The 25,351-nt window shown below is 44.7% G+C and overlaps 1 protein-coding gene across 4 annotated transcripts in view; it reads left to right on the top strand.

Annotated features, from left to right (window-relative positions):
• The window catches only part of NUBPL (NUBP iron-sulfur cluster assembly factor, mitochondrial), a 220,878-nt gene that overhangs the window by 165,288 nt on the left and 30,239 nt on the right, over positions 1-25,351 (top strand). For all 4 annotated transcript variants that reach the window (XM_019488770.2, XM_006263019.4, XM_059723030.1 and 1 more), the window contains one exon: positions 20,012-20,132. In XM_019488770.2, coding sequence (XP_019344315.1) covers positions 20,012-20,132 — 121 coding nt within the window. The remainder of the gene's footprint in view (positions 1-20,011; positions 20,133-25,351) is intronic.

The raw sequence follows: 25,351 nt of genomic DNA on the forward strand, positions 1-25,351 counted from the left end.
ACTTAAGATATATCAATGACATCTTCATCATTTGGACTGAAAACCTACAATCTCTGATTGAGTTCCATCAGAAATTCAACAATCACCATCCCTCCATCCAGCTTTCTCTGGAATACTCCGCACCAACATCTCCTTTTTAGACACGATGATCAGTATCCAGAATTGTAAAATACAGACCACGTTATACAAGAAACCCATAGACCAACATACATATCTGCACAGAACCAGCAGTCACCCTAAACGCACCAAAAAAGCTGTGATATACAGTCAAGCCCTCAGATACCACCAAATCTGCACTGAGGAGAACACCCAGGATTGCCACCTCACCAATCTTAAAAGGGCTTTCACTCAACAAGAACACTCCTCCAGAGAGACAGATTGCTTGTTTGAAAGAGCCACCTGGATACCACATGAAGAATTGCTGCAGTACAAAAGAAACCCCCCCACAAATCGCACACCGCTGGTTATGACCTATCACCCCTCCTTCGAACCCATATGGAAAATCCTCAAACAATTGCAACCCATACTAGAAAGAGACCCTATTCTTAAAAAGATCTTCCCAGAGTCACCCATCCTAGCCTTCAAACAAGCACCGAACCTCGCAAACCTCATCACCAGAAGCAAACTTCCTCAAGCCCAGAACACACCAAATGAATCCAGACCATGCCATGACCGCCACACCCCTGCCCAGCCTGTCTCTCACCCATTGACTCCTCAGTCTACATTTTCACTGACTACTTGTCTTGTATGCATACCAGCCCAGCTGCTGGCTTCTTTACTTTTCATTCCATCCAGGAAGAGCACACACCAACTGCAGAAACTTCCTTAGCCTGACGAAGGGTTTTTGAACCCGAAAGCTTGATTAATAATTGTTTTCCAACTATTTAAGTTGGTCTAATAAAAGATATCAGATTCACCCAAAGAACCTTGTCTAAAAATAATTATACTTTTATAGGTAGCGACATGAAGAGCAGCCTACTTTAAGAGAATGACAGAAAGAATCTTTTTCAAAATTTGAGGTCATATTCCTACTTTGCTATTCTAAAATGACCTTATATAATTAGAATTGCCTAGGTTACAAATCACCCTTAAAAACTAAATTATTTATTCAGGTAAGAAGTTTGCCAAAATAACTTTTCTGAAATTTTTGTGTTTAACTAGGACAGTTTATTGGAAAAGTAACGCTTCCAAATTAGGACATTTCTTGACATTTGGATCAATAATCAAACTTAGCACTGGTTGGGAACAAGGGCTCTAGAAAACTAAAGTAGCAACTTAGATAGGAGGTAGATATCAGGGGTGTACGAAGCAGGCCCTATTCGATTCAGATTCGAATTTGGCCGAAATCAGGGACAGTGATTTGATTTGTTGATTCGGATCACTGTCCCTGATTCAATTCAGCCGAATCTGAAAATTCGATGCTGATTCAGAGAATCAGTGATTCAGCCATAGAAATAGCTTTAAAAGTTTTTTCTACATACCTCGAGGTAGCAGCACAACTCGTGAGTGCTGTGATGCTGGGATGCATGAAGTGTCCCACAGGAGTGCAGGGGGGCCCTCCACATGCTCAGTGGTGGACCCAGAAGTGGACCGGCTCAGCGATTGGCTGCAGGGGTACCCCAGGTGCCCCGCCCAAACCCAGGAGGCACCAGTCACCGAGCTGCGAGGGCACAGGGGGGCCCCCAGCGGACCTGGTAGTGGAACAGAAGCGCTTCTGGTCCACTGCCAGGTCTCCTGCCCAACGTGCTGGGGAGCTCCCTGTATTTCTGTGGGACACTCCATACACCCCAGCCTCGCATTTTCATGAGCCCCTGCTACCTAGATGTATATAGAAAAAACATTTAAAGCTGTCTCTGTGTCTGAATCTCTGAATCTTTCCGAATCTCTCTGAATTGATTCAGAGGGTTCTGACTCGATTTGGAGAAATTAAAGGGTTCTCTGATTTGATTCTGATTTGGCGATTCGACCATCGAATCAGGCCGAATCTCCGCTGAATTGAATCAGGGACCGGAGCTTCGCACAGCCCTAGTAGATGTATGCCATTTCAGTTGACTGGTTGTTTCTATGCGACTTTCTGAGGAGTAACCCTTTTGATGGCATGGAATAACATAAGGACACAGAAAGAAGTTAAAATTTTCACCTGATTTGGCCACAGAAAGCACTTGGCAACCGTGACCAAACACAAGTGCATGGCTGCAGACAGCCTAAAAAATGGCCAATCAGGTGAAAATCTCAAGATGTTTCACAATAGAGTATCTTCTGTAACTTCTGTTGCGCTGCCTGTCAGCCTGTTGCTGTTTTCAGAATGGGAAAGGAGAGGGGAGCAGAGAGAGTATGGTCTGGGGGTTTTTCAGCTTGGGCTGGAGGGGAGGCAAGTGTATTGGAGTGCCACCTTGGAGGAGTGGATGGGGGGAGGGTTCCAGTACACCCACCCCACCCTCCAGTACAGGCTGAGGAACCCCTTAGAATAAGCTCCCTCTGCTCCCTTTCCCCCCTCTCATTCTGATACAGGGACAGGCTGGGAGAGAAGCAGGGAAATCGGCTGCAGGCTCCGTTGCCAGGGAAAATCAGTTGCAGGCTCCCCTCCTCCCTGGAACCAACAGTGAGCTTCTGTTTGTTCCAAGGAATTGTTGTAACTTAGAACACTTCCTGCAAAGTGTTCTCAGTTGCAGCAGGGAGCTGCATTTCTGTCTGTACCCATAATCTGGTGTCTCAGGTTGAGATATAAAGTGAAACATGAGAATTTTGTACAATGATGGTTTAATGTGCACTATATTGATTTGGATATAAATCACTCCAGTGCTCAGGCTTTTTATGTAAGTTGGTTCAGTCATTTAGAAGAGGTGCATTTACCATACATACCCCATGAATTAAGGAAGCTGTGAAACAACGTTGTAACAACTAACTCTGGCAAGTAATTCAGCAGATGGGTTGTAGAATTTAGAGATGCAAATGAAGATCTGGCCATGACTTTCTGAAGGTTAAGTTTATACAACTGCCCTCTTTTTAACAGATGGTTAATATTTAAGGATCTTTACATTGCAGAGTTAATTTACTTGAGAGGATAGCATTTTTACTGCTGGTCTTTTAAATGTACTTTTATTTACAGTCTGTAGGTCTGCTATAGGAATTTGATTTTAATCTTTACAAATTTCTTTTTCATGAGCCTAGAACAAGAACAAAAAAACCTGATTTTTGGAATACAGTATTTCATTCATAATTTGGAATAACAGGCTTCTTGATACAGATCAGTATGCTTGTCTTCTTCAGAGTGACCGTATAGAAGCTATGTCTTGAAGGAGAAAAAGAAATAATTTATCATAGTAACTCTTGGGCATCAGATAGATTGCCTTATGTGAGCTCTGCTTTGGAGTTCAATGCCTAAGTGTTCAAACTCTTAGAAAAATTATGAGTGTATTTTATAGCTTTGCACACTAAAAATGTAGATTTTGAGAAATGTGTTCATGTGCCTACCTGTCAGTGACTATTTAAAAAGGGCCTAGGATCATGTGGCCAGGAATTCAGTTTTTACAATAGAAGACAAGAGTTAACCTGAATCTATAAGTAAATTCCTCTGCAACAACAACAAAAAGATGTCCCAGGTTGAGCGAATGGGTTTCAAGCTTAAACTGCATATGGTATTCTAATATTATAAAAGCCTTAATCTGTCTGTCTGTCTTAATCTGTCTTTATCTGTTTTGTGAGGAAAAAGAGGGAAAGGGGCCAGGAGGCTTCCTTGGTTGACCACAGAAATCCAGGGCAGCCTAAGGGCCAAAAGGGGAGCACATAAAAAGTGGAAACAGGGAGAGATCACCAAAGATGAATATACCTCCTCTGCTCATGCTTGTAGGGAGGAGGCAGTTAAACGGGCCAAAGCTACCATGGAGCTGAGGATGGCATCCCAAGTAAAGGACAACATGAAATTGTTTTTTAGATATATAGGGAGTAAAAGGAGGGCCCAGGGAGGAATAGGACCCCTGCTAAATGGGCAGAAACAATTGGTGACAGACAGGGGGGACAAGGCTGAACTCCTCAACGAGTTCTTTGCCTCAGTGTTCCTAAGCGAGGGGCACGACAAGTCTCTCACTGGGGTTGTAGAGAGGCAGCAGCAAGGTGCCAGACTACCATGCGTAGACCCTGAGATGGTGCAGAGTCACTTGGAAGAACTGGATGCCTTTAAGTCGGCAGGCCCGGATGAGCTCCATCCGAGGGTGCTGAAGGCACTGGCCGACATCATTGCAGAGCCACTGGCGGGAATATTTGAACGCTTGTGGCGCACAGGCCAAGTCCCGGAGGACTGGAAAAGGGCCAGTGTGGTCCCCATTTTCAAGAAGGGGAGGAAGGAGGACCTGGGCAACTATAGGCCAGTCAGTCTCACTTCCATCCTTGGCAAAATCTTTGAAAAAATTATCAAGGCTCACATTTGCGAGAGCCCGGCAGGACAAATTATGCTGAGGGGAAACCAGCATGGGTTCGTGGCAGGCAGATTGTGCCTGATTACTCTAGTCTCTTTTTATGACCAGGTTACGAAACGCCTGGACACAGGAGGAGGGGTGGATGTCGTATACTTAGACTTCAGGAAGGCCTTCGATACGGTATCCCACCCCATACTGGTGAACAAGTTAAGACGCTGTGACTTGGATGACTACACAGTCCGGTGGGTGGCGAATTGGCTGGAGGGTCGCACCCAGAGAGTCGTGGTAGATGGGTCGGTTTCGACCTGGAAGGGTGTGGGCAGTGGGGTCCCGCAGGGCTCGGTCCTTGGACCAATACTCTTTAATGTCTTCATCAGCGACTTGGACGGGGGAGTGAAATGTACTCTGTCCAAGTTTGCAGATGACATAAAGCTATGGGGAGAAGTGGACATGCCGGAGGGCAGGGAACAGCTGCAAGCAGATCTGGACAGGTTGGACAAGTGGGCAGAAAACAACAGAATGCAATTCAACAAGGAGAAATGCAAAGTGCTGCACCTAGGGAGGAAAAATGTCCAGCACACCTACAGCCTAGGGAATGACCTGCTGGGTGGCAAGGAAGTGGAAAGGGATCTTGGAGTCCTACTGGACTCCAAGATGAACATGACTCGGCAGTGTGACGAAGCCATCAGAAAAGCCAATGGCACTTTATTGTGCATCAGCAGATGCATGACGAATAGGTCCAAGGAGGTGATACTTCCCCTCTATCGGGTGCTGGTCAGACCGCAGTTGGAGTACTGCGTGCAATTCTGGGCACCGCACTTCAAGAGGGATGCGGATAACCTGGAGAGAGTCCAGAGAAGGGCCACTCGCATGGTTAAGGGCTTGCAGACCAAGCCCTACAAGGAGAGACTAGAGAACCTGGACCTTTTCAGCCTCCGCAAGAGAAGGTTTGAGGCGACCTTGTGGCTGCCTATAAGTTCATCACGGGGACACAGAAGGGAATTGGTGAGGTTTTATTCACCAAGGCGCTCCCGGGGGTTACAAGAAATAATGACCACAAGCTGGCAGAGAGCAGATTCAGATTGGACATTAGGAAAAACTTCTTCACAGTTCGAGTGGCCAAGGTCTGGAACGGGCTCCCAAGGAGGTGGTGTTCTCCCCTACCCTGGGGGTCTTCAAGAGGAGGTTAGATAAGCATCTAGCTGGGGTCATCTAGACCCAGCACTCTTTCCTGCCTATGCAGGGGCTCAGACCCGATGATCTATTGAGGTCCCTTCCGGCCCTAGCATCTATGAATCTGTGTTTATTCATGCTCTGATTGGCTGACTGAAACAGCCAATCAGAGTGCAAATATAGTATTGGGGCAGGAGGTGGTAGTGTGATGGAGTGCCACCATGATGGCAGGGACACAGGAGATGGAACGGGACACAGGGGACTCTGCTCCCTGGAGGCGGCAGTAACAGAGTGGCCAGAACAGGGGGTTTGAGGCCTCTCGCCCCCCTGCCCTGCTTCTTGCAGGTGGCAAGGGTGGAGAGGGGGGTTTGAGGCCATGGTCACTGGCCTTGCCCCTGCTCCTTGCTCCTTGAAGATTGTGGTGGCAGAGTGGCGGGAGGTCAGGATGCCGCAGGGGGGCGAGGCCACTGGTGCTGGCCTCAGCCCACTCCTCCCCCCTTCCATTGTTGCCTCCTGCAGGACTGACTTGGCAGTGGTGGGGAGAAGAGCGGGCCCGACATGGGAGGGAGGAGTAGTGGACACACCGTGACAGTGGGAGGGTGAAAGAGTGGACCCGGACCAACGCAGCAGTGTGGTGGGGGGAAGGGAGGAGTGGGCCTGGGCCTGATGCAGACGGGGGGAGAAGGAGAAGGCCCAAGGTGGAGGAGAAGCTGGCCCACTGTGGCGGTGGGAGTAGAGCAGTGGGCTCAGCTCAACATGGCAGCAGTGGGGGCAGGAGAAGAGCGGGCCTCCTCCCCCACTTGGGCCCAGGCCACTCCTGCCCCTCCCACCCCCATGTCAGCCGAGGCCTGCTGCTGTCCCCCCATCACCACGGCAGGCCAGCTTCTCCCCACCCTCGGGCCTGGTCCTCCCCCACATCCCCCACATTTTGCCCAGACCTGCTCTTCCTCTCCCCCCGCTGCTGCAGCGGGGAAGAGGGGAGTGGGCCTGGACAGGGGAGGGGCATGGGACTCAGTCCCCGCCCGCTCCTCTCTTGCCCCCATCATTCTTGACAGGCAGTTATCTAGTATATGCATAAATGTCTTATTCCTTGTGCGCTTAGTTCATAACTGCATACTGAAATAAATATTGTTCATGTATTTGTAGATTGCTGATGCAATTATCCCAGATACATCTCTGACATTTTTATATGCATTGAATTACTTTCTTCTTTTAGAAAAAAATATCTTTCAGTATCTTTAATTGTTTGCCTAGCTAACCTCTAAGAAACAATTATTTTTCATTAAATCTATCATTAACTTTCATTACAATTCATATCAGTCATCCTCCTTCTCTTTTGGGATTTATCCTGGTACAAGAATTACTAAGATTTTTCTATTTGATTATTTCTGTAATGGAACCATGAGCCTACAAGTGCTGTGGGCCTTCAAATTTCACTGAATTCAGTATCATGGGGGAAAGAAAGATGCGATGTGTTAGTTGGGATCCATGCTATAAAACAAAGATTTTTGTTGAAGGTATAACTTGGGGAAAAAAGTTAAAAAGATTAATTAAATAAAGCAAGTAAAGATCATTGCAGGTTAAGAAGCTAATTTCAGTTCAAACCAAGCAAGTCCAATTGAGTATACATGGTGGCACTTTGGTTTGAGATCATACAAAGTTTTCATCTGCAATATGTAAACTGGAATGAGGAAAATTAGAAAGCATAACAGAGTCAACTTCAGATTTCCTGATAGTATTATTTGGGCCTTTTTAATAATACCATTATAGTTTTTCATTGCATTAATTCTTACATTTAATATTAGAAGTATCAATAAAAACAAATAAAAGCACTTGAAATATAATTCTAATGTCTGGACTGAAAGAATATATTTTAGATATTAATGAAGTTAATAACTATTTTTTCAACAGTCAAAATGTAATTCAATTTTTTTTCTTCTTGACATCCTGGTATATGTTGCTTAAGCACAAAATGTTACATTTCAGAATGTGAATATGAAGGCACTTATTTTGTGTAGAGTTTGCAGGTATCTATGGAAAGAAAAATACAGTTTTGAATACTTTCTCATTTAAAATCTTAATTAAAAAGGAAAGTATGTATTATACCTTGGTTTGAGAATTAAAAAAAAATAGTCATTATCTTCAGTTGTAAAAAGTTCCCTAGATTGTGCACATTTGGATAGCAATTATACGTTTTTTTAAAAAAGAAAAGATTGTTTAGCAATATTTTCAGTAGATTCTGAGACACAAGCGTTCAAATTATTTCCTTTGTTTTATTTTTAGTTCACAGGATAGCTTAACAAAGAAAGCATGTTAATCAAAACAAGAAGTAAGAGCAGTATCTGTTGACTATCAGAATATGGATCCATGCACTAAATTTTTAGCAATCAGAGTTTCAAAATAGAATATATCTGCTGTATTTTCTACTAGATGTAAAATATGTAGCAGAAATATACTTTATGGCATTTGTTTTTTCACCTTACTTTAGTATTTACCATTAAATCTGATCATGGACTGTGCATGGCTTTTTCTAAGAAAAGTATTCATATTAATATTGGCTCAACTCTTTAAATTTGATCTTGCTTTCAGTGCTGGTATGTGAGAAATTCAGTATGCCATAATTCTTCCATTTTGGTTGGTTTGTTGGCTTTTTCAAATCTTATCTTAATTGAGCAGAAATCTGTCTGAAACCAGTCCAGCAGGATGCTGGATTTAATAGCAATTAGGGCACTTGGGCACAGCCAGGAGCAACAAATCTCCAGCTTTTTGTGTCTCCCCTTTCATTCTTACAATTTCTTCTTTCTTTATTTTTTTTAAACCAGTAACCTTGTTACTGCAATCACACACCTGAACAAAGATGTAACTTTAAAACAAGTAAATGTTAGCTCCTTCCCAATGTTAAATTATTGTGTGCAGATCAAGTCTGAAGGTTTTAAAGAGGGTTAGTTGTATGCCAAAAACATCTAACTCAAACTTTAACTGCTGCAATGTGATATTAATTCCTAGTACCACACCAAACTATAGGAATGTTTGGCGTGACTTTCATGTCCTCCAAAGGCAAGCACAAGGTAGCTGATAGGGAATCTAGGGAATATGACTAGTACACAATATCACTGATGTACTTTTGAGACTTCTTGAGAACACCTTCTGTTTGTTTATGTTTTTGAGCCTATCTCTGGAAGGAGAAGGGCTAAACTTTGGGGTTTTTTATTTTAAGTGAAAGGTGAGATGCTTCTTATAAAATCCTCCAGTTGGAGAGGGTTGTGTGGATTTTGGTATATATCCACTGATTCTGTGGTTTAGTTTTCACTAAAGATATTTTAACTGTACTCGCATTACTGTCTATATAGCGATTAATTTGTAATTGTATAGCTTGTACCCCATTATGGTACATTCTGTACATATTCATGATAAGGCCTTAGATATTGGGGCTGTGCGAAACAGCTGTGTTTCATTTCAGTTCAGATTCAGCGTTTCGGAGTAAAGTTCATAGGCCCATCTGTGAAAAGTGGTTTGTGAATTCAAACAAGCACTGAACCTCACTAACTTCATCATCAGAAGCCAACTTCCTACAGCCCAAAACACACTGAATGGATCCAGACCAGTGTCCTTAACAATGAGGTGGAACCTGTGTGCCACACAGCGGATGCCAATAAAGTTGGCATCATGGACCGCCTTGACCATATTGGCCCCGTTTTCGGTGACTATGAAGCCATGGGTGAGCTTGTCCTGCCCAGTGAGCCACCCCTGCACCATGTGGTTCTTGGCCCCCATGATCTCCATTGCTGTGGGACTCATCCACCACCTCGACCAGAAGGATAGCCCAGCGACGGCCTGACTGATGGCACCAGTGCCCTGTGAGGGAGAGGTAGGCAAGATTTCTACCCTGGCTGCTCCAGATGTCCGAGGTGAAGTGCAAGGCCACCTGTGGACCTGCCTTGCACAGCTTCTCCCTCAAGTATTCCCTGCATGCCTCATACAGGGAGTACTTGTCCTGTTGAAAGTGGTGTGTGTGGGCACTTGGTCAGATGGGGCCACGTGCACCATGAGCCACCTGAACCCTGGCTGCTGAACTAGGGAGAAGGCCTGGCCATCCAGAGCAAGCATCTCCTCAATGCTCTGGGTGATCTCGCTTGCTTTTGCAATGCACCTCCCTTTCTGTCTGCCTATGCCCCACTGTTCCAGGGTGGCATGCTTCTGCTTTGGGGAGATGGGGGCTTTGGTGCAAGAGGGGGACTTCTTTTTGGGTACACTCCCACTGGTGCCAGGCTGAGAAGGAGCAAGGGCAAAGGGGTAGTAGCTCCTGAGATGCTTCAGCATCCTCATGGTGCCGAATTGTTTCACTTCCTTATGCTAGCTGGTCTTGCATCGGCAGTGCAGGCAGATAGCATATATGGGATCATCTGCCACCTCAAAATGATCCCACACCATACTACCTCCTCGTTTCTGGGGTGCGGGTGTAGAGCCTGCCTGATCTGCTGTCTCAGCAAGCGGAGGCACAACAGAAGGAACTGACTCAGTTGTACCACTTGCCTCCACAACCTCAACGTCAACCTCCTCTGAGCTGCTTTCTGGGGAAGGAGACCTGGTTCTAAGGGAACTTGGAGAGGAGTGGAGCACAAACTCAGATTTCTCCTTGGTCCCCAGAATTTCTTTTGCTAGGGCGCTCAGGTCCCCTGCTTCCAGATCCAGTTCTCCCTCTGGCATTGGAAGGCTCAGGCTGGGAACTGAAATGGGGATAGAGGAGACTGTCATGCTGGTGCTGCTTGTCATGCTGGTGGTGCTGGTGGTTATTATTATGGCTGGTTTTATTGGAGGGGGTGCAGATGCAGGCACTGGTCCTACCTCCTTGCTGTCACTAGCACCAGAAGCCTCATGCCTGCTAGTGCTAGGAGCGAGGATATGTCTAAGTTTGGGGGAGGGGGAACTTACAGCTCTCCCTCTTCCCCCTTCTGTTCCCCTGCCAAAAGACCTGGCACCTGCCTTTCTAGCATGCTTCATATTTCGTGTGCTGGAAAAAAATGTGTCTGTGTGAGTGTGTGTAGAATATATGTGTAGTACTTTCCTGCAGTGCACAGTGATGAAACACTGCCAGGTAAAGCACTGTTTTCTTTTTGTTTGGGGGGGAAAAATAAGAAGAACAAATAACAGGATTTTGGGGGAAGAAAGAGTTGCAGGGGATAACAATGGAGAGGGTAGGGAAGGGTAAATAGGAAAGGATTAGCTACAAGTTGTTAAGAATGCATTACCAAGCTGCAAGCTTACAGATGCTGCTCTCTGCTGCTGCTCCTGCTGCTACACAGACACAGATGTAGCTGCAAAATGGTAGAGAACAGTTCACAAACAGCCTTTTATGGTGCTTCTCTGTCCCTCCCCCAGAGTACTGGGATTGGAAGGGACCTCAGAGACAGGTTGTTGTCACTGGCCAGCTACAGATGTCAATATCAGAGCAGTCCTTTCCCCCCCTCCTCCCCCTTTCTTCTTAGTTTCTCTTTCTCTGTAAGCCCACCTCTGAAATGTCTGAAACATTTCCGAAACGGTTCAGAGGGATCTGTTTCATTTTGGAGCTGTTTTGGAGTCTTGCATTTTGTTTTAGATTTGGTGTTTTGGCCACCAAAACATCCAAATCCAAAACAAAATGAAACAGCCACTGAAATTTCACACAGCCCTATTGCACGTGCATTGCTTTTGTAGCACTGAATATGCACTCATAGCACTACAAAAAGTATGTATGCACACACTCAGGCTATTTGCAGTACTACACAAATGGTACATCCTCCACAAAAAAGTCCCTGTTTTGAACAGGAACTTCTTTGCAGTGCTACATGTAATGTGTGCATAGTCTCTCGGACCCCTGCAACCCCAGAGTGTTTTCTTCTCTCTCTGCCCCTCTAAGGGGCAAGGATGAAATGCAGCTGGCTCCTTCAGAGCTGTAGAGCTTCAGCTGCTGGTCTGTAACAGCCATGGCAGTGAGCAGAGCTATGGCTATGCTCATTAGAGTCACTGTGCTGCTGCTCCAGTCTGATGAACAACTAATTGGCCACCAATTGTGAGGTGAGGCAAGGAAAGCATGCTGCAGTAAAGACTGCTCTCAGTTGATGTCACCACGAAGTCCAACTCTTTACCATAAGACCATCCTGTCCTTCCAGTATACTGGCTGATTCAGTGTACAGAGAGGTAGTTAGCCTTGTTGTTATAAAATGAGACTGGAGGCAGAGTGGATTTGCACCTTATAGACTAACTAAATCAAATGCTTAAGCTTTAAGTGGTTGCATACTTCATCAGATGCTGGGAAGCGACTGCAGAAAGCAAAGCTTCTAAATAGAAAGAAGTGATTCAAATACAAAGTGTAAGGAAGGAGGAGGGAAAGGAAGGGGACACTGCTGGGAGAGGCAAAGGGGGCAGATGAGAGAAAAACAAAGCAGTTAACCCATTGAGGGACATAGGGTTCACAAAAGCTAATCTAGACAATGAGATAAGAATCCATCAGTTTAGACCAGGGTCAGGCAATTATTTTGGGTGGAAGACTGCTTACTGAGTTTTGGTAAGCTGTTAAGGGCCACATGGATAGGCCCATCCTCTGACAGGTGTCCTACCCCCGGTCACTATCTTGGGACCAGAAGTTCTGCCCCCTATCCCCCAACCTTTGCCACCAGAAGTCCCTCCCCTTACCCCCAGGAGTACTTCTTTGAGCAAGCGATTTTGCCATGTCAGAACCAAAAAATAGCAAATTATATTCTAAAAATCAAACATCTACAAGATTCATTAATTTGATTTCAAAAATATTTTTGTCCTGATTTATATGTGTTCATGTAGTGCACATAGAGGTGATTGCACAGTGGTTTAAAATGAAGTCTTACTCTTCTATATTGTGGGGGACATGGGTATGTGGGTGTGTGGGGGGTTTTGTGGGGAAAATAGGTGTGGGGGTGGTGTGAGGAAGCATGTGGCTGTGTGTTTGGATATGTGGGGTCTGGGTGGGTATGGGGTTTGTGGAGGGCTGTGTGCGGAGGGGAGAGTGGCTGGGGTACGTGAGGGGGTGTGGGTGCAGGGGTCTGCACGTATGGCAGTGTGAAGGGGGTTTTGGGTGCATGTATATGGTGGGCTGTGCATGTGAGACTCACCCTTTGAGTACACACACACACATACACTCCCTCCCTCCTTCACTACACACCCACTCTGTGCTTCCCCCACTGCACAGACACTTGCACATTCTGTGCCTCCCACACTACACACTCTCTCCCTCCCTTATTGCTCTCTCTGTCTCTCTCCCTCTCTTATTGTATGCACACACACACACACACCAGCTACCTCTCCTGGCCCTGGGGTACCAGTACAGGCCCTGTGCTCCCATGGCCTGGTGATACAGCTGGGGGCCATGTGATGTCGGAGGCCCAGTGGGTGTGGAGGGAAGCAGTGAAATCTGTGGCAGGCAGAGGCTTTCAGTTGGGGCAAGTAGGGGTAGGAGGGGGCTGGGGCCAGGCTGGGCCAGCCTTGTTGCTGGCTCCTGCCAGCTCTCCCTGGGTCCTACTGCCCCTGGCTCTTGTCATCTTTGACAAACACCCAGAAGCAGATAAATATTAATTTTCTAAAATTTTTAGGGGCCCTGGGGGCTGGATCGAATGGCGTGGTGGGCTGAATCCAGCCCGCAGGCCATATTTTGCCTGCCCCTGGTTTAGACTATACTTAGCACAGTCTGGTCTGTGGATGATTTCTTGTTCTGCAATTTCCTGTTCAAGTTGTTTTTTAAATTTTTGTTTTCTAAGAACTGTTACTCTGAGGTCAGTGATGGGAATTTGGGAAAGTTATTATTTCTATGCACTTTAGTGGGTTTGGATTTGGGCCTGTGCATGTTTTGCTAGTACTTGGTTTTTAGTTACTTTTCCTCTCAATACAGTAAACTCTCTGGTAACCAGCACCTTATAAGCCAGTATGCTCTGTTAACCGGCATGCCAGCTTGTAACAAAAAGTGAAACCGGAAGTGCCCACCATGGCACTTCCGGTTTCTCCGAGTCCCAACGGCCCGGGGCAAAGCAGCCTGTGCTGCCAAGTCCCCGTGGCCCAGGGGCATAACAGGCTGTGGGGGGCTGTGCAGGGCCTGCCTCCCTGTCCTGCAGGGCTCACGGTAGGGGTGGCAGTGCAGCAGGAGGGGTGGAAGGGGTGGAGGTACGTGGTGGGAGAAACAGCAGCTGGACCTGCTCAATTAACCGTCATATTTTGTTATCTGGCATCCCCCATTGCCGGGGGATGCCGGATAACAGAGCTTTTATTGTATTCTAAATAAAGCTGACTTTAATTTAGACCCTTTTGGAGTTTATGGTATTTCAGTATGGTACGTTTTCTAGTTCCTGGCAGTATAGCTTTCAGTTAGGCAGAATGATTGATGGTGTAACTAGGGTTGAGTGACAGGGGCAACCACTGTGGGCAACAGCAGTGATGGGGGCTGAAAAAACTGGCTTCTGCTGCAGCTGTGTGATAGCGGCAGCAACCAGAAGTCACTGCCATGCAGCTGCATTGTTACACTGCTGAGGTAGAAAATGGATAGTAATCTGACCTGGGGTATTTAATCAGAAGAGAAGTTTCAAAGAAGTTACCAAAAAGCTAAATGAACCTGGTGAGGGTCATCAGCTTGAGGAACCATAAAAAGAATTAGGAATAACCAATCTGAAAGTTAAAGAGCAATTTTTTCCCCCCACTATTTCTCCATGGGCCTTTTTCCAGCATATAAAACCTCCACTGATTGAATGCCATCCAGTTATCTTCTTCCTTAGTACCTGACAGCAGGGTACTGCACTTGGGCAGTAAGAACTAGCAGCATACTTATAGGCTTGGGAACTCCCTTCTCATAAGCACAGTGACAGAAAGGGATCTTGGAGTCATTATCAATTCCGAAATAAACATGGGCTGCCAATGTGAGGACATGGTCAGTAAAGCTAACTACGCCTTGTCTTGCATCCACAGATGCATCACGGGCAGGGCAAAGGACATGATCCTCCCCCTCTATGCGACACTGGTCAGGCCATAGTTGGAGTACTGCGTCCAGTTCTGGGCGCCACGCTTCAGGAGGGATGTGGTCAGCATCGAGAGGGTCCAGAGGAAGGCCACTCACATGATCCGAGGACAGCAGGGTAGACCCTACGAGGAGAGGCTAGGGGACCTGAACCTGTTCAGCCTTCACAAGAGAAGGCTGAGAGGGGACCTGGTGGCCATCTATAAACTTACCAGGGGGGACCAGCGGGGAATGGGAGAGACCCTGTTCCCCCGAGCACCTCCCAGAGTAATAAGGAATAATGGCCATAAGTTGTTTGAGTGTAGGTTCAGGCTGGACATTAAAAGGCACTACTTCACAGTCAGGGCAGCTAGGATCTGGAACCAACTTCCAAGGGAAGTGGTGCTGGCTCCTACCTTGGGGGTCTTTAAAAGGAGGCTTGATAATTACCTAGCTGAGGTCACATGAGTTCAAACCTACCAGGTGTCATATAAGCCCAGTATTCATGCCTACCCAGGGCAGGGGGTCGGACTTGATGATCTACTTGGGTCCCTTCCAACCCTACATCTATGAAACTGAAACTATGTATGTTTTGGAAATGGATGTAATTCACACTAGCTTCCACATCTTCTGTTAGTTAGATTTGCTAAGCATGCACGGTGAGGCTTACCTCACAAAGGACTAAGGAGCAGAACTAAGTTTGTACATACTCATGGGATATTTATGTATAGTTTAATTATTCCTTTACTGCTTTGTTGTGTTATTTGAACAGGGCAATGAGAGGTATTACATTCATTATTAGTAAGATCTATTATTTTCACTCCACAGATTTAAAAACTCTAGGGGTAATCATGAAATCCTATGGTCTTTCTGTCAGTATGTGTTCAGTAATGCATACTGTGGGGCAGAGCTGTACTGCTACCCAGCATGTCCACAAGTGGTGCAAAGTGGAATGACCTTCAGGGAAGGTTAACAGTGAAATAAGCAGGGATAACTGACAAATAAGCAGTCATAGACCAAGCAGTGGCAGCACCACCAGATTGTGGTGAGGACAGCAGATGGCAATGGTTCCCCCTCCTGAAAAGCCACATATATCTTTGGTGGTGCTGTGACATGGTGTGTATAGGTTGCTAGTCCCCAGCTGTGGGTCTACAAGTCCTCAATGGTGGAGCAAGTAGAAGAGGATGTTAGAATTTTAATGGCTGTCAAGGCAGATGAAGGCTGCAGCAGAAAAAGATTCTCAGTTGTCTTGGTCTCCTTGCCATTGGATCAAGGTCCCATTCTGTCAAAAACTATGTGGAAAGTGATGTGCAGCAGCTTCTCCATGATAAAAGAAGTCATATACAGTAGGGGTGTGCAAAGCGGGCCATATTCAATTCAGATTTGGCCTGAATTGGGGACAGTGATTTGATTAGTTGATTTGGATCACTGTCCCCGATTCGATTCTGCTGAATCTGAATCTGAAGATTTGATGCTAATTCGGAGAATCAGTGATTAGGCCATAAACTCAGCTTTTAAATGTTTTTTCTACATACCTCAAGGTACCAGGCGTGGCTTATGAAGGCTGCAATACTAGGGTGGATGGAGCGTCAGGGGGGGCCACAGGAACACAGGGGGGCCCCCCCATGTGCTTGGCAGTGAACCCAAGGTCTGCCACCGAGTGCTCAGGGGACCCCCCTGCGACCCCTGGCTCAGCGATCGGCCGTGGTGGGACCCCAGGTGCCCTTCCAGACCCAGGAGGCACCAGTCGCTAAGCTGGGAGAGTGCAGGGGGGGAGCCCTGTGTGCTCCCCAGAGGACCCGGAAGTGGACCTGGAAGTTCTTCTGGTCCACTTCCGAGTCTGCTACCAAGCGCGCTGGGGAGCCCCCTGCACTCCTGTGGGACATTCCATCTGGCCCACCATTGCAGCATTCATGAGCTGCCTGGTACCTTGAGGTATGTAGAAAAAACATTTAAAGCTGTGTCTATAGCCAAATCGCTGAATCTTTCTGAATCTCTCCAAATCAGTTCAGACGATTCTGATTTGATTCGGAGGCATTAAAGGGTCTCCTGATTTGATTCAGATTTGGAGATTTGGCCACTGAATCGGGCCGAATCTCCACTGAATCAAATCGGAGACCGAACCTTCCCACTGCCTTGATATACAGGTGTCTTCCTAACAAATCACATGGTTTACTGAGCAGTTGTGATCCCCGCCTTGCTGTACAGAGCTGAGACATGGACAATGTACTGGAGACATCTAAAGTTGTTAGAGAAGTACCATCAACTCTGTATGTGGAAGATCCTCCAAATCCAGTGGTAAGACAGGTACAGTAACATTAGCATCCTCCTGCAAGCAACCACCATGAGTACTGAGGTGATGATCATCCAACATCAACTTGGTTGCACCGGCCGTGTTATCTGCATGTCCGACTTTAGACTCCCGAAGCAAGATTTATTCTCTCAGCTCAGCCAAGGTGTACACAAAAGGAGAGAGCAGAGAAAGCGCTTCAGGGACTTTGTCAAGGCCAACTTAAAAAAATACAACATTGATGTCAGCTCCTAGGACACTATCACCTAGGACCACCCCAAAGGGAGAAAGGGTCTGGTGTTGGGATCCCAGTACTTTGAAACCTCACGACAACAATAGGAGAAAATAAAGTGGGAGCGGTAGAAACAGCATGTTGCAGACCAAATCAAGAATCCGGCATCACCCAGCCCACATGGAAATGCATGTCTAAGCTGCAGTAGAGTCTGTCGATCCCAGATAGGTCTCATCAGCCATCTTCGGACACACAGATAAGACAATCATGGAAGACCAGTCAATCTCTACTGCAAGGGATTGCCAAACAAAAAGGCTAATGCATATTAACAGATACATTTTAATGCTAAAACCTGTTTGCTTATAATTTGCTTGCTTAGGGTTGATATTTATTGTGATAGTTTTAATTTAATAGTTACGTTGATTACTGCAAAATATAAACTAGCGAACTAACTTGATTTGTTAGAAAAACATCTGACTTTTAAGTGCAAAAAAAGGACACAATTTTAAAGACTATATTTTGGGCTGAGACTGTTCAAATTTATTATTAATATTGTTTCAAAATTTACAGAATTTGTTCACCATAGATTAGTACTTTGAAAAACAAATTTTAGCCAGAGGGAATTTTTAACCCCCAATAGTATTTACATTGTTTGATGCACATGGTAACTCAAACAAACATCTTTGTGATTTCTCCTAAGGATAATAATAATAATAGCTTAATTAATAATCTCATCAGTTTGGACATGGAATACCAACTGAGGCAGAAAATTGAAAATGAGCTTAATGGTTTTCATGAAATACTGCACACAGATGGAGTCATTTATACGTTAATAAAAGTCTACTTCTAGATAGATAATAGGTGAGAACAATGCAGAAGGAATGTAAGAATGGGTCTGTAATACTGCTGTGCCATTTACTTTCAGTAAGACTAGTTGAAGGAAAATCAGAAATTAATGTAAATAAGAAATTAAGAAAGTATGATTTATTATAGAGGATCCAGCTACATCTCCACAGTCTTGTGTTAATAAAACTGTGGCCCAAATAATTTTTTTGATGGTCTTGTTATCAAAGGACTAAGAAAATAGTTTTTACAAGCAGTTTATAAATGTTTACACTGTTTACAAAACAACATATGACTATATCGCTTTTCTACAATCATTAATTTTCTTTTTTAAAAATACATGCAGTTACTTTAAGGGAAAATACTAAAGTTTAAAAATCAAGGTATCTAAAGAGGAGTGAGTTCATTGTGATACAAATTTAAGTTTTCTTTTTTATCATGTGTGGAGTATCTTAATTAAAACACCCTTTCCCCATGGGAAATGCCAAAGGATGCTCCTTTGATTTATTTCCATGTCACAAATTAAGCAGGACTTGATGGAACTTACGTCAGAGTCCATTAATAGAGCACTTACCGCTGGGTTTACAGAGTATACAAAGTGCTCTCTTGTCCTCTCCCATGCCTCCCACTGCAAAATGATCTCGCCTTTCACTCCAGAGGCGAGTGTAAAAACCTGTCCTGATTTCAATTCCCTGAAAGCTGTAAATAAGTAAACCTGCACTTCTCAGATGGTAGTATTGAATACCAAATGAAGATATAGAAGAGCCAGAACACCAAAATATTTCTTTTTCTTATTCAAGTCAGTTGCATTCAACTATACCAGAGGTACTTCTTTTACGTGCTGCTAAAGTAAAAATATATTTTCACCTGTCTTAGTTGCCAAAAGTGGGAACTTTTTATAAGTTTTCTAAACACAGCTCTCATTAACATCAGTGGAATTTGGATTCATGCCACTTCTGAAAAACAGGCCTCTTTACGTAACAAGCTTTAGACTATTAAGGGGAAGTTTTTAAAGGCAGAAAGGGCAGTTAGGCTTACAGTTGCCTTGTGTACCTTGAAAACTTCACTCCCAGATTTGTAAATGTTGACTATGGAACATGTAACTATGTTTATTTTTATATGTTTTATTTTATGTATTTATTTAAATAGACAATAAATAACACTAGACTGCCTAACAGGAAATGGTATTTATATAGATTTTTATTGATTAATAAATAAATCACAAGAGCTTTTAAAATGCATCGTTGGTTTATAATTTCTTGTTTCTAATGGTTTTGCAAAATTCAACTCATCCCAACACACAGCTTTATATGACAGAATAATTGACTATTAGTTATATTATAACCATTACTCTAAAGCACGAAGGGTAGATACAATCTAGCAAAGTTTCCAGAGTTCAATAGCTGAAAAAAAGACATTTAATATGCATATATTAGATTTTTATCCTTCTGTTTTTGCCCCTTTTTCTCTCATAATTATTTCTGTTGTTTGATCTTTAAATGTCTCTCTGCTCTTCAGAGAGAATAGCAAATCTTGTTTTGAAGACATTTCCCTGAGGTGAAGCTAGATAAAAGTCTTTTAAAAATTAGGTCTAATGGTGACACCTTGTAATGGTATGTTTTATTTATATGGCTTGGGACATGAAACTGGAAACTATAAGACTATAAAACAACACAGTAAACCTCCAATGTTAAAAGTTATATAATAAACCTTTCACTGAGATGTCATGAAATGATGACTAGAAGTTAAGTATTATAATTTGGAACTTTGCTTAAAAATGTTCTGCAAATAATAAGTTTGATAATCTTGATCTGAAAGGCAGCAATCCTACAATAAATGGAAAATGTGTGAAATTAGTCATGCATAATTATTTAAGAAATGGAGATCAAATAGAAGGGTAATGAAGTTATTAGTTGATGATCCAGTAATCTAGGTATCATAGTAAGTCTGCTTAATATGAATTTTAAACAAATGTTTTTTAGATATTTTGCTCAAGGCATTCTTTCATTTCAGATAAGATAAAGTATCAGTTGATACAGACTACAGAATCTGAACATTTTTTTTAACAGGTTTTGGGACTTGTCCAAAATATGAGTGTTTTCCAGTGTCCAAAATGTAAGCACGAGACCCATATTTTTGGCACAGATGGTGTAAGAGACCTAGCAAAAACGCTTGGACTCGATGTTTTAGGTAAGTATCTGTATTTTACTCTTGAATATTGGATGAAATTTAGAAATAATGCTTTGTTTAAAGCAGTGGTGTTCAGCCTCCAACCTGCAGGCCAGATCGGGCCAACAGAGCTGTGTCATCCAGCCCTTGGGGCTCCCTGTGGATCCAGAAATGTGGTGGCAAGAGGGCAGTGGCAGCATTAATTGCTGCTCCCCTGCTCTCAAATTTCCAGAACTGTGGAGCACCATGGTTTGGATAACTTGGCCTTGTGCACTAAATTGCACCACTGCTCTACTATGAGATTTGGGTATTGGGGTTTGGGCCAGCGTGTGGCTGGATCAGGCATGTGAGGTCAGGCTGGTGCACTGGATCACACTTGCAAAATGGCCCCACATAGGATGGGACTCACAGACCAAACCAGTGTCACTTGTCTGGCCCGTGAGGCTGAAAGTATGGGCACTGTTTGTTTTAAACATATATAGCATGGCATTATCCTGATCTAGTATATGTTCAAACAGAAATATATGTTGGTTTTAAACATATATAGCATGGCATTATCCTGATCTAGTATGTTTCAAACAGAAATATGTCAAACAGAAAAGCATTTTTGAAATAATATCTTAAGTTGATAAGCTTCATTAGAGTTCTGTATTTTTTATCATCAGTTCTTGAGTTTATCATCAGGATTTTTTTAAAGGAATGCCAGTCAGATCTGAAAATCAGAGAGAAAGTAAGACTAGAGGTCTCACATATCACTTTTTTTTTTTAAAACACAAATGGAAGGGGAAAATACATAAGCTAATTCCTTTCACCTGATCTTGAATGACTTTTAGATTTTGATTTCTCCAGAACATACATTGTCTTGATATCTGGAATTATACAGTACTTGTCAAATAACTATTAATTTGTCATTAAGAAATACTATAAGTATGATGTTCATTATGTTGAAATGTAGGTCCCAAGCTTCTCTCATTTTAAGTAAAATGGAATTTTCCCTTTGAGTTAATTGGGAACCAGAGTTTTTTTGTATGCAAGAAAATGTATTCCTTTGAATAGCAATACATTACATGCATTATAATTATTTATAATATAATTGTTAACTTTTGCACAGTGAGTAGTTTATATCTTATTATTTTTAATCATACAGGCTGGTTATCTAAGTTTGTTTATTATTACACTTTTAATTACTACATTTCAGTGTTTAGTTCTCAGAAAGGCATTGAATTGCAAAATGATGTTTCAGGAGAAAATTTTGCTTAACTCATAGGTAATCCAAAACAAAAAAATGTTCCCTTAACACATCATTAAATTAGTGTGCAATATCTATAATATAAAAAACATACTTGCTACTCTATTTTAAATAAAAAATGTATGTTGAAACCTGACCTATCAGTCAGGAATTATAAAACATAACACAGCTTGATTAAGTTGATAAATGAGATAATTGCTTATGCTAATGATATGTTTCCATGTACTACTATAATTATGTCAATGATATTCTACAGCTAATTCATTCAGAAGAACCAGAAAGTTCTCTTAAGATCAACATAAAATGTTGAGGTCTGATACAAACCTGACATAGCAAGCTTTCATAATTAAAAGCACACATCTGGGAGATGAGTTAGTCTGCTGGAAGCATAATACTGGGTCATCAGCATCCAAGAATTTGTATACTCCTCTTCCCACCTCCCTTCGCCCCCCAGGTTATACAGATAGGTGCAAAGCTTCTCTTTGCAGAAATTTATCTCTCAGTGGAGTAGCTGACTTTTCCTGTCTTCAAAATAAGTTCACCAAGAGACTACGTAGTTAAGGCTGCCCCAGATGAGGAACAGTTCCCAGACAGCCCTGGGCTGTTTGGGGAATTTCACGTGCAGCCTGGAGCTGGCTGGGAGCTGTCCCAGAAGGCAGACAGCTCTTGGCCAGCCCCTGGCTGTGTGGAAAAGCAAGGAGCTCCAGAGTCCTGGGACTGGGCGGGGTGGGGGGCAGAAGGGGTTTCCCCAGAAGGGACAGTTCCTGCATCTGGCCAGCCCTGGGCTGCTTGAGGAAATCCCCGTGCAGTTGGGAGCTGCCTGAGAAGGGGAACAGTTTCCAGCTAGCCCCAGGCTATGTGGGGACAGTTCCCAGCTAGCCCTGGGCTGCTCAAGGAAATCTGCGCAGCTTGGAGCTGGCTGGGAGCTGCCCCAAAAAGAACAGTTCTTGACCAGCCTCAGGCTGCTCGGGGAAATCTGTGTGCAGCCTGGACTGGCTGGGAGCTGCCCTAGAAGGGACAGTTCCTGACCAACTTTGAGCTGCTCAGGTAAATCCCTACACAGCCCTGAGCAGGCTGGGAGCTGCCCCACAAGGGGGATAGCTCTTGACCAGTTCCTGGCTGCTCGGGGAAATCCTCACAGTCCGGAGCTGACTAGGAACTGCCCCAGAAGCAGGAGAGCTCTTGGCCAGCCGTGGGCTGCACAGGGAAGCTCCACTAGTTATGGGGCTTGTCCCTATTTGCATGGGGCCAGGAGAGTTCTGCAGTGGCAGCTACCTCCTAGCCCTGTGCACATCTAGACCCTTCCCCATGTGTATGTGGCAAGGAGACAGCTACCATTGAACCTGGCAGAGGTCTCCTGGCTCCCTGCTCATGGGGACCAGCCCTGTGATCCCCGTCAGCCCCTGGGCTAGCACCCTGGGGGAGCCTGGAGCTCTCCCTGGTTGCCAGAGCAGGGTAGGAACAGCCCACCCTGCTCCTAGCAAATCTGCTCCCAGTCGGAGCAGCCACCTACTGGGCTGATTCTATTGGGAGCAGATTTGCTCCCAACAAGGAACATGTGTAGACATGCTCTCAGGGAAGGCTTACTGTGCAGCATTTTACTGTTATAACCTTAATAGCACGTGTAGGCTTGCCATGTAGCAACTACTTAACTACATCTGTTTTTGGAAAAAAATTCTTCATAATGCCCCATAATTACAGGTTTATTTAAGGGTTTTTATTATACCTTCAAAATCTCTTCAGAGTATTTTTATTTTTACTTATATTTACGATTATAACTATTTTTATTGTTCAAATAAAAGTGTGACCCCCTTGAATCCTGATAGGCTCTTGGTCTCAGTGATACCTGACAAGATCTGCAGGGTGACTGGAAAAGCATTTACTATTTTTACTAGTCTAGAATATGCTACTTCCCAAGTCCATTGAATATTTCTTGTCACCAGAAATAGCGAGGGAAAGTTCCAGTATACATTCGGAACTTAATTTATATTCATTTATTTTTGTCATCTCTTATTCATCTCTTCATTAAAAGAAATAGTTCTAGTCTTGTCACTTTTCATATAAGAGATTTTATGCTTTGCTGATTATTCTTGTCCCCTGCTCCAAAATCCTTCGATTTTTCTACTTTCTTTATAAAATGCTTTTGATCAGAAATAAAAAGAATAGTCCAAATAAAAATGTAACATTTATATAATGGCAGTATAGTCATTTCTGTATTCTCCATCCTGTCCCTTTTGCATCCTAACATTGCAACTACTAGTGTATATTGTAGTTTCAATGTTGTATACTACTGGCAACATTGTTGTATACTACCTGCATTTTTAACTACTATTGTATATTGAACAATCAGGTTCAGTGACATCATGACAATCAGATGTTTTCTTTACCTTCATACAGTTATTAGGTCAAACTATTTCCTGTACATCTCCTTTAGTTATCTGAAGGCACATACAGATGTTCAATTTCTGTTACTGTTTCTTACTAAAAATCCTAAGTGTGCAGACTTTCAAGCTTTTTTTCCTGAAGCAAAAAATGGCCAGTCTGGGGGAATGAAATGACTCAGAAGCAACCAGGGTTAGGTTGCTTCTGAGAGACTGAGGGAGTCTGTAGATGAGTGAGGCGTCTGCTCCAGTCTGCACATCGGAGTAGACTCAAATAATCAAGTCTGCTGGAGCATGCTAATTAGTGCGCCTGCAGCAGCCTCCACATCTCGTGTATCAGTGTCCTCACATTTCCAAATGGCTGGGGGCAGCACTTTAGCTAAGGCTCATCAAACAAGCTTTAGTTAAAGCACCCCCACCGCCATTTGGACATGCATGGACACTGATACACAAGATACTTTATGGGTGCTTTAATTAGAGCAGCTCTTGGAGCCGCCTGAGCACATGTAAAAACACCCTGAACGTCTGCACACTTTTCTCTGTCTTAACTCTTCCCGGGATCAGAGGAAGTGGAGCCAAGGTAAAGGCTTCCATGTCTTCCCAAGACCAGGATCACCAATCTGCAAAAGATGCAGGGGGAAGCTTCTCTCCCTCTGGCCCTTAGGGGAGGGGAAGTGCAGGCTGCAGCTGATTCACACCTGCTTCTCACTCTGCTATTCCATCTCTGAGCAAGACAGGTACATTATGCCATGGTGGAAAAGCTCCGTAAGCTGGATTCCAGGCCTCTCCAGCTTTTACATCACCACCCCCGATGCCCAGCTGAACAGCATGGGGCAAAGGGTAGCAGACAGGGAGCAGCACTCCCCAGCACAGGAAACATTGCTCCCTGCCTGCTTCCTGTTGCCCCTCCTGCTGCTCATCTGAGTGACAGGGGCCACATCTACACATGCAATTAGTGCACCTGAATAAACTGTGGTTCAGTTTGTGCTGGAGTGTATTGCTCCCAAGCACAGCATTTACACGATTTACATTTTATCTGGCCCGTGGTGGTGGTGCCACGGAGCCGGCGGCAGCGCGGAGCCGGCGGCTGCGGCGAGGCAGGCAGGGAGCGCGGAGGGAGCGCGGCGAGGTGGGTAGGGAGCACTGCAGAGCGCAGAGCCGCGGCGGCAAGGCGGGCAGAGAGCGCGGAGGGAGTGCGGTGAGGCAGGCAGGGAGTGCTGTGGGGAGCAGAGCCACGGTGGCGATGCAGGCAGAGAGCGCAGAGGGAGTGCAGCAAGGCAGGCAGGGAGCACTGCAGGGCGCGGAGCTGCAGCGGCGATGTGGGCAGAGAGCGCAGAGGGAGCGCAGCAAGGCGAGCAGGGAGCGCTGCGGAGCGCGGAGCTGCGGTGGCAGCGGGACTGCAATGAGGCAGGCTGGGCCGGCCCGCAGGCCCCAGCCAGAAGTGAGGGGAAGGGAGCTGCTTACCCCCGTGGGGCCCGGGGTAGCGGTCCTGCGTGGGAAGTCAAGCAGCAGCCGCTGGCAGTGCTGGCCCGCGCCTGCCTCCTCACCTCCCCACCCCTTCAAGCCAGCTCAGCTGTCCTGCCCTGCCCTACCCTACAGGAAGGCGGTGC

Source organism: Alligator mississippiensis, chromosome 2, assembly GCF_030867095.1.
Source record: "Alligator mississippiensis isolate rAllMis1 chromosome 2, rAllMis1, whole genome shotgun sequence".
Taxonomy (NCBI): Eukaryota; Metazoa; Chordata; order Crocodylia; family Alligatoridae; genus Alligator; species Alligator mississippiensis.